The 9988-nt window shown below is 41.8% G+C and overlaps 1 protein-coding gene across 1 annotated transcript in view; it reads right to left on the bottom strand.

The window, feature by feature from the left end:
* The window catches only part of LOC117443524 (multidrug resistance-associated protein 1-like), a 54554-nt gene extending 45695 nt beyond the window's left edge, over nucleotides 1–8859 (bottom strand). Inside the window, exon 1 of the mRNA XM_034079451.2 lies at nucleotides 8714–8859. Within this exon, the coding sequence (XP_033935342.1) occupies nucleotides 8714–8761 (48 nt within the window). The 5' untranslated portion in view covers nucleotides 8762–8859. The remainder of the gene's footprint in view (nucleotides 1–8713) is intronic.
* Nucleotides 8860–9988: the final 1129 nt, after the last annotated feature.

Genomic DNA, 9988 nt, shown 5'->3' on the forward strand with positions numbered 1-9988 from the left:
CTTCTACAGAAAGCAGTTCCCAACTCCAAATGTTTTGAGCGATGTTCGCTACTTGAGCTGGGAATCGTGCACAGTGCACACGGATGCCGGGTAAAAATAAAGAAACTCAGGCAGGACTATAAAAAAATTAAAGACCACAATAATAAGAGTGGTAACGATTTTCTATTGTTATTATATATATATATATATATTGCCACTGTTTTTTAATACACCTAACTTGCACTAAGGCGTGTCTGCTGCTATATATATTGCCACTGTTACATTGTTTTGAAACTACTTACACTTTATTTTACATTTCACACTGTTATTTAACTTCAATTTACATGCATACGACACACCTGGAACAGCATGATGCCGTTATTGTTATGTCTTGACTGTGCAATAAAACAAACAAACTGGCGAAGCTTTATTTATTGTGTCCCACCCCAAATTTGCAGAATAGAAGAATGTGAGAGCAGAGCAATTTATCAGAAACACAAGTCTTACACACATAAACACAAGTAATTTATCATGTCATTTGTTTTAGATAAATAAGGGGAAAACACCAAACAAGGGTTGATGTCCTTTTCCAAAATCAGCCTGAGGGGGTAATATATAATAGATACATAAAGATAAAGTCCATTGTTATAATGGGGTATTTTATTTGTAAATTACCCTTATGAACTCCATCATGTCTGAGGTCGGAAAGTAAACAAACGCCTCATACAGCGGATGGGCTTTATACCCCCTCCCCCCTGTGTAGTTCTTCTTCTCTCGTTTTTTTGTTGTACTCGCCGTGAAGTGGTTTTGCGGCCTGCCAGTAAACCCAGAGAAGAAGAAGACGAAGTGAGGTCAGCGTAATCGTGCCTCAGGGAAAGTACTGCGGTGTGAATGCGATTGGCACTAGCCCCCTGGCGGATTTAGTGCCGTGGTACTTTAGTGGTACTTCAGTGCCGGCACTAAAGTACCGCAAGTCCTGCGGTGTGAAAGCGGCTAATGTGGCTTATAATAAGTATACCTGGCAACACTCACTGACTGCAGCACGTGAGGGCAGGAGCCGGCAGTATGTTTACAGAAGCGTTAGCATTAGCACTGATTAGCAAAGAGTGACGAGAGCGACTAGTAGTACAGGAAAAACAGAAATGAGTGACACAGAAATGAGTGACGAGGAGGTCGAGGACAATGACAACAACACCGATGAAAATCCCGGTGGCGACTCTGGCGAGAGTGAGAGGGAAGTTGTGCTTGTGCCGAAAAAAGTAGATGGACTGTGCTAGTAGCTAGGCAGCTTGGCTTTATTTACATTTATTCTGAAGCTGTAACTTTATGTTCTGTTCCGTTTTTATATTCAGTACTGACTGCAGTATTTAAGTTAATTCTTTTGATTCAGTGACATTACTACTCAGTGGAGTCTAGCACTTTGTTTAAGTTTATGTTTTTTTCAGTACAAGAACCTTTAAGTGCAGTAGTTGAACTGGGTGCTAGCCGGCTAGGCTTTTTTTTATATTATTATTCTAAAGCTGTGAATGTTTTGTTTTTATATTCAGCACTGTGGTGAGGTATTTTGAGTAACTTAAGTGCATTCCTCCCTGTAAAAAACAGGTTGGTGTTGTTGTACAGTAGTTGGGTGTCCACTGTGGACAGGTGCTACTGCAAAGTTTACATTTTGTTATTATAAAGCTGCAAAAATTCAATTTTTTATGTTCAGCACTCAGGCAGCAGCAATATCTTTATTTTAGTTACTGTATGTTTTGTTACTAGAGAGACTTGAGTTTAAGTCAAGCACTTTGTTTAAAGCCACAATAGTTGGCTCCAGGTTCCACATTTTGAATGTAGTAATGTTTGTTCAGTATTCAGCAACTACAGACTAAAGACAAAGTTATGTTTTTGTTACAAGAGAGACAAATATTGTCTGTTTAAATTCATTGTACTCACGTGACGTCTAAGAGTAAGAGTGCAATAAATATTTTCATTGAAACGATGAGAATCGTGTGAGAATCGTGATCTCAATTCTTATGGAGAAAAATCGTGATTCACATTTGAGCAAGAATCGTGCAGCCCTATTGTTGTGTGTGTTTTGTGAGTTGTGTGGCATTTAAGATGACGCCACTGCAGTTTTACCCAGCGTCGCTCCGCCCAAAAAGCTGATCGCCCCGCCGACACTGCGTTGATACCCCAGGTCCTAAACTGTAATGGGAATGCGCAACGGCCTCGGACGGCCAGCGAGGCAGCCCGAGGCCTGAGCGAGGACGCTTAAACGGGGCTACCCCACTGCAGTGGAAATGTGCCATTACTGAAGTGTCAATCAATACTGAAGATTTTCTGGGCCAGAGAGGTGGGACCTTCTCAGATTACAGGCAGGTGCGACAGAACGCAGACACAGACTGAAGCAAGCAGCAGCGCTGAGCGGCAGAGCCATACATGTGTTTTGAAGGTAAACCAGTTGAAAGCCGAAGTTCAATAAATATCCCAATCCCCTATGCTGAAGTTGCAAAAACACCACAATCTTATGATCCAATTATATCAGTTTCAAAAGGGACGCGGGAAGTCAGTCAGAGTTGGGGGTGCGTGCAGCGTCTCGCAGCGGAGTAACGGCCCCTACACACGGTGGCGTGCGTTGCCGCTTCAACGCTTCTGCCCATTCACTTTGAATGGGGTGATGTCCCGATTCGCCGAACTGCATTGTGGGAGCAAAGCGTAGCTTCTCTCGCGGTGCTCGCTGCAAAAGTAGAGCAATGTTCTACTTTTGCCGCCTCGACGGAGGCGTCAGCCAATCAAATCCCTCGTATGAAAATCTGACAGTACAAGCACTAGCCAATCAAACCGTGTGTATGTTGGGAGAGCCAGACCGCAGTTATTTCCCATATGTCAACAAATGGAGGAGAAAATGATCGTGGCGGTAGGGAATCACCCGGTACTCTATGACCAGTCCCTCTTGTTGAGATCTTCATAGTATGAAGTAAATACTTTAAACGAAAGTTAGTTATAAATCATATATGATCAATCATATTCTTGTATGAACCCATAATGAGAATGCTTCTTGATGGTCTTTGAATATGTAGGTATGCTTACAATTTTAGTTGTTGCTGTAATATAACTTTGCGTTTTCAAAAGAGGGTGTTGAGAGCTTCATAGTATGAAGTAAATACTTAAAACGACAGTTAATTATAAATCATATATGATCAATCATATTCTTGTATGAACCCATAATGAGAATGCTTCTTGATGGTTTTTGAATATGTATGTATGCTTACAATTTTAGTTGTTGCCGTTTGATAACTTTGCGTTTTCGAAAGAGGGTGTTGACAGCTTCATAGTATGTTGAATACTTAAAACGAAAGTTAGTTATAATCAAATATAATCAATTATATTCTTGTATAACCCACAATGAAAATGCTTCATATTTTAGGTTTTTCTATATTTACAGCATAAACAAAACAAAGTGGTTTGTTAAGTTGAGTGTAAGGCCTATGATTTATGCCCTGCTCTCTGATAAGAGAGTGGGCATGTTCTTTCCTCTCCTCTCACTGCAGGGAGGGGGGCTCCAGACTTAAGCAGAAACACATGGAGGCCTCAAAAAGGTGGTTATGTCATAGTCATAGAATATGTCCAGTCATGTTTTGTTTTACACAAACTTGGGAAGGTGTGTCTTATGCCAGAGCCAATAGAATATGTTGGTTGGGTATAGAGGAGGTGTTTGTGGGTTTTCTATCCGGTTTTTTGAGCATAAAAAGACTGGCTTTTTTGGATTTCGTCAGGGAGAGAGGGGGAAACCCCTGGTATACTCTCTCCCGGTAGGCTCTGTCTTTCAGAGCTGGGTTAATAGCTCTCGGTAAGGTTCTCTCAAACTTGGTGAATATCTCTTGAATTTTTTGGTTGGAATGCTGAGTGAATTGCTTTGAATGAGGGAATTGCTTTGAATGCTGAATGGAATGATTTTATGGAAGATGATTTTAGAAGAGTATTGATACCCACCTAAAGAGGAACTCCCTCCGAATCACTGTGGGATTTTGAGAGTATTGATACCCACCTAAAGAGGAACTCCCTCCGAATCACTGTGGGATTTTGAGAGTTTATTGATACCCACCTACGTGAGGAACTCCCTCCGAATCACTGTGGGATTTTGAGAGTTTATTGATACCCACCTACGTGAGGAACTCCCTCCGAATCACTGTGGGATTTTGAGAGTTTATTGATACCCACCTACGTGAGGAACTCCCTCCGAATCACTGTGGGATTTTGAGAGTTTATTGATACCCACCTACGTGAGGAACTCCCTCCGAAACACTGTGGGATTTTGAATGGGCTTTTTATTATCACCGGTCTTTTTATGAGGAAATGCCTCTAAATTCTATCGGGAGATTTTAAATGTCACAACTAAATTGGGCAGTTGAAGGGAAACATTTTGGTAATAAATGTAAGACTGTGAATTAAAGTTTCATATTTGAACATGATCACAGCATCATTTTTTTGTGTTGTTTAGTATGATTATAATGTTGTAAAGAGAGAAGGTAAAAACCCTGTATTAGTTTGGACCTATTTTTCTTCAAATAAACTGATCCCACCTTTTGGACTGGGACAACTTAAAGGACATCTGTGCTCTCCTCTCCTGCTTCAAAGGTAAGATTGCACCCTGCCACACAGACATGTTTAGGTAGGAACACACCCCATTTACTGATACCAAAATCCTTCGGGATCGCTTAAACAGATTAAAAAGAGTTGTCTGAATAGAAACAGCAGTTAATTGAACCTGGTTCTTCGGGGAGTTAATAGAGGTGAGATCTTGCTGACGTTTGGTGGATCTGAGCCAAGCAGTAAACTTACATAGACTCAGTAACTTCGGTCGGGTCAATTAGTGAGGTCAGAGTAATTTACCGGAATAAATTAATCGGGGCCTCACCTAGAACTCTAAACACTCTTTACATACAGGGATACAAACTGGAGGAGCCAGGCATGGGAGGTGGCAGAGACAGTGGGTGAAACTGGTAGGTTTTCGCTTGTTTGGGGAGTTTATATCCAGTGTTCTTCGTTTGAATGGATAGCTAGCAAGCATAGACAGTATATTTAGCCAGCATGGATGTAGCATGAATGCTTTGCTTCGTATGTCCGGGGCGGGACATTCATGTGATTGGTTGTTGGTCGTGTTGCTCGCGTTGACTCCCCAAGCTCAAGACACGCCCACCGCCAAGCGGCAACGCACGCCGCCGTGTGTAGGGGCCGTAACTGTGGTGCGGGGGGAGTGGAGCCTTGCAGTTTTTCAGGTTGATATGTGAAGCTCATTAGCTAGCCAACATGTATCTAGCAAATGTTTAGCAACATATTAGAAGTGAGGCTACTAGACTAACGTTAGGTCTACTGCAATAGCCTCACTTTTAATATTTTGCAAAACATTAGCTAGCACTAGTGTTTTGCAGTTGCTAGCAGCTTATTGGGATTTTATGCTAGATAGACAGGCATTGTTTTGATATAATACATTAAATATTGTTAGTTAAGCATGTCAGCCTGCAGCCCCACTTTTAACTCTGTCTCTCTAACTCAGGGGTCGGCAACCCACGGGCCGCATGCGGCCCTTTAAGCCCTCTGCTCTGGCTCCCTTGAGCTTAGACAAAAATAAGAAGGAAATAAAATAAAAGTATTTGTAGGACTATTTATATTTTGTTGCATGGTTGAAAATGTTTCATATGTTGTATTTTGAGGTGATACTGTGACACATAAATAAAAAACAAAACGGTTTTAATTAGGTCAACTAAAATATGCGTCACATCCTGCTCCGGTCCCGTGCGAGCGCCTTTTCTTGGAGGCGAATAACCTGACCCCCGGCTCGATGAGCGAACTATGGATAAATCAAAGAAAAGTACCGGAGGAACACAGGATTTAATTCTGCGTGGACAGAGTTGTCTGCTTTCACAGCAAACGATGCTGGTTTACCGGGATGTTTGATATGTAGAGAGAAGTTGTCAACGGTGGTGCAGCCTTTACGAGGGAGGAAGACAGCTGACGATCGTCAGTCATAATTCAATGGGGCATGTAATTTATTTCAGAAAACACTTTTTGTTATATTCCATGGAATGCTCTTAACGTCCCGATAGCAATGAATATATTAAATGCTTTGACAATAAATACATACAAAAATTAACCTCTGGAAGCCGGAGCGCTGTAAAAAGCACGACCAATCATCTGAGCCGTCCCGGCTAAAGTAACTGGATGGCCTATCTGCCTGTCAGCCTTCCACCTGGGCACAATCTTATCTCGTGCCCTCATTGGTCATAAACTTATCTCGTGCCCTCATTGGTCATGTGCGCGTTCGTGTGTGTTGGAGGAGGGGCTCTGTGAGGAAGTCTGAAGGAAGAGGCATATTTTTTCCGGTTGTGTATTTTCAAATTCTAGCGCACTCGAGCTGGTTTCTCCATTCTTACCTTTAACTCTTTTTAGGGTGCAGATATATGTTTTATTTATTTCAAATGTGCAGAGGACTCCCCAAGTGCTGTGTTTATTTATTTTAAAGTAGGCCTGTGTATTATTTTGAATTCTCCTTATAAAAGTTCTTTGTTTCTTATTAGAGGTTAACAGTTTTATATCATGTAATAAATAGCCTAATAAATGCAAAAGAAAAAAAAAAAAAAAAACTGTAGTTTTTGTCGGATATAACAATAAAAAAAACTATGAAATATGTTTTGCGGCTCCAGACAAAAAAATGTTTGGGAAAAAGGAGCGAAATGGCTCTTTTGGTCAAAAAGGTTGCAGACCCCTGCTCTAACTCATTGCAGATGGCTGCACTGAAGAAAAGGGCACAGAGTAGGGTGACCAGATGTCCCGCTTTGCGCGGGACTGCACAGCATTTTCACGACTTTTGGTGCGTCCCGCAAATTGAGACGATGTCCCGCATATTTCATTTTGATTGGCTAAAACGCTTTTCTTTAAAATCAGATTCATCCAATGGCTGTTGAGAAAGCAGGGAAGGCTATCATCAGGGGGCTGTGTTTGCTGTCAACTGTAACACACGGCGGGTGCTGGTCAAGTGTTAACCAATGAGAGTAACTCACTCACACCCACCCCCCCACCCGCCAAACAACAACAACGAACGCAGGCGACGCAGCAGGTTATGGAAAATGGAGGAAACTGAAACTACAGCTAAGAAGATGCACATACAACAAAGACTGGGAAGACACTTACCCGTGGGTGAAGCCAGTGCAGGGCGACTCTGAGATTTTTTTGCAATCTTTGCAAGAGTAATTTTTAAATTTCACATGGCAGTGAATACGACGTCAAAAGACACAGAGAATGCGATTCTCACAAGAAACGTGTCGCTCAAAAAGAGACATCCCACTCTATGGAGACATTCCTACTCAAACCAAAAAATGATGGTCACTCAGACAAGGTAACAGCAGCAGAAATAACCAGTGTTTACCATACAGTGCAACACTCCCATTCATACCGGTCAAATGACTGGTAACAAGCTAGCGCCGACCATTTTTCCAGACTCTGAGATAGAAACGAAAATGTCATGTGGTCGTACAAAAGCAGCGTCCATAATAACAGATGTGCTTGCCCCTGCCTCTGTGGAGAGTTGTTTGACAGAGTCAAAGACACCAGTGGTTCTAGGTGACAAAATAGCACAGCAACAAAATAGCACAGCAACAGAAGGTGGGCCCCCACGTGTGGGGGCCCACCTTCTGTTGCTGTGATGGACAAAACTGAAAGCTATTTTTATTTTATGTATTATTATGTTTCTGTTCCCTCCTGGCCAGTGTTGGTATCTATCTATTAATTTATGTTGTGCCTACTTGTACAGGTAATACACTAGTTGAATTAAGAAGATGCATTTCTAAACACTTGAAGTGAATAATGCCTGCTGCCTTGGTTAGCCTTAGTTTACTTTTCTTTATTAAAAAACTGCATTTTGACTTCACTTTCTGCTCTGTTGTTATATATTTGTTACGGTTTTTTTTCCGGGGGTTGGGGGGTGCTGTTGAGAGGGTGTCCCACATTGTCCCACATTGTCCCACACAACCATACTCCTTGTCCCACATTTGGTTTGTTGGGATCTGGTCACCCTAGCACAGAGAGTAAAGTTGTCAGATGTTTAAAAGTTCATTAAAACATAATATATGCTTAAATGCATTTCAATGAAGTTGTGTTGGAGTTTGTGTATTCTACATTTTGACACCAAGATTTTCTGATTTTACCTCAAATGTATATCGGTTCCACATATCGGTTATCGGTCTCCTTGATTACTAATAATCGGTATTGGCCTTGAAAAGCCATATCGGTCGATCCCTAATATATATACATACATATGCATATAATAAGTGTCAGTACGATTTTATTTTGTATTTGCGTGCATGCACTTCCTGACCTGAGAGTGGAGGTGTCCTGAGATTGGCGCCTTCCCATGGAAATACCTGAGTTTCCTCGAGGTGTTACGAAATGGTTACCGACCGTACGAGGATTACTGCAAATAAACGCTTATGTAGAAACCAGCCTCACATGGCGTTTTGTGTCCAGGGCTGCAGCGGGGGGTCCACGCCGAGGCTGACACACACACCGCGGGGGACAGCACCGGGCACAGCCATGTCATGTGGTTCTGCCCTCTGCCCGGTGTTACAGAACAGACACACTGTGGGTGGCTTCTTCTGGGAATGTAACTTACCGGGTCTCAGTCAGATATATGAGCAATTGCTATTAACAAATAGAGGGAAATATATAAAGGTTACGGTAGTGAAAATAAACTCACCCAAAATGGATCGGAACTGTCCAGGCTGCAGAACGTATCAAAGCCCATTCTCCGCCACGCAATGGAGGCTCCGACCTGACTGAGGTGGTTGTGAAGCTCAGCTTGGGTTTTGTAACCTGGCTGCAACTGTGGAGTGCAAAGGCAAAGCGGAGTGTTTTTCTTCTTTTTCTTCTTCTTCTTGTTTACTGGGGGGCGGGAACATAACGTATTGGGCACGTTACCGCCACCTACTGCCAGAGTGTGGACCAGAGCTCTTGGGGGGTTTGGGTTGCGTTCCAATAATCCAAAAATCAGCTCCTAAATTCTAACCCTATCTCCTATTCCTTGACCTCTGAGTGAAACGTCACGGGGTTAAGGGATAGTGGATAGGAGAATTGAAAAGGACTTAGGAGAAGAGACTGCGGTACTTTAGAGAATCTGACTGCACTTTCACTATCCGACGTGTTTATGATGCTCCAGCGGACGTCATGAATGTGCGTCTGCTGCTGTGGGGAAACTATGGAAACTACAGTTTTCTATACAGCGGACTACAACATGGATGTTTAATAAGAACGAGGGACAACTGTAAACTCATCTAGAGACTCTGCACCATGCTCTGATGCTGTTGTTTTATGCGTTATGAACGTGGACAACAGAGAAACATATTCTTCATGACCAAAGTTGGATTTGGTCAATTAATACAAATGATCCCAATACGTATGATTGTATGAACTATGAACAGATCTTAAAATAAATACAAATGTATTTATTATAAACGTTAGTCCTTAATCACTGTGTTGACTGCAGTATTCAAACATCTTTTAAAAGTTGAACAAACCCCACACAGCTCAGTAAAGACTGTGAAATGTTGACTTTATTTGATCATTTCAGTCAAAACTAACGTTCATATTTCTCTTTTTGATTATAATACTGATGAACGTTCAGAAAAAAAGCACTTTGGCAACTTACCACATAGGGGAGAGTGGGGTAATTTGTGCCAAGGGGCAATTATTGCCACCCCTGTTATCGAGAAAACCATAGAAGAAGTTGGTCATGTGACCACATATTTTTGAAGAGGCATCCATTTCAATCATCCTGCAAAGAAGGGAGACACATGGCTTGAGAAGTAAGCACATTTAAGTTAAAAAAACAATTGTTTGCCCTCCAAAGTAAAATTTCTATGATCAAGGTTTTTTGATTGCTGTGTTTGAACAATTTAGACAACTTTGAAAACAGTTCACACATGTTTTAGTGCTTTAGTAAGCTACACCATGAGTCTATACTTTTGAGCTAGCA

The sequence above is a fragment of the Pseudochaenichthys georgianus genome, unplaced genomic scaffold (assembly GCF_902827115.2).
Source record: "Pseudochaenichthys georgianus unplaced genomic scaffold, fPseGeo1.2 scaffold_620_arrow_ctg1, whole genome shotgun sequence".
In the NCBI taxonomy this organism is placed as follows: domain Eukaryota; kingdom Metazoa; phylum Chordata; class Actinopteri; order Perciformes; family Channichthyidae; genus Pseudochaenichthys; species Pseudochaenichthys georgianus.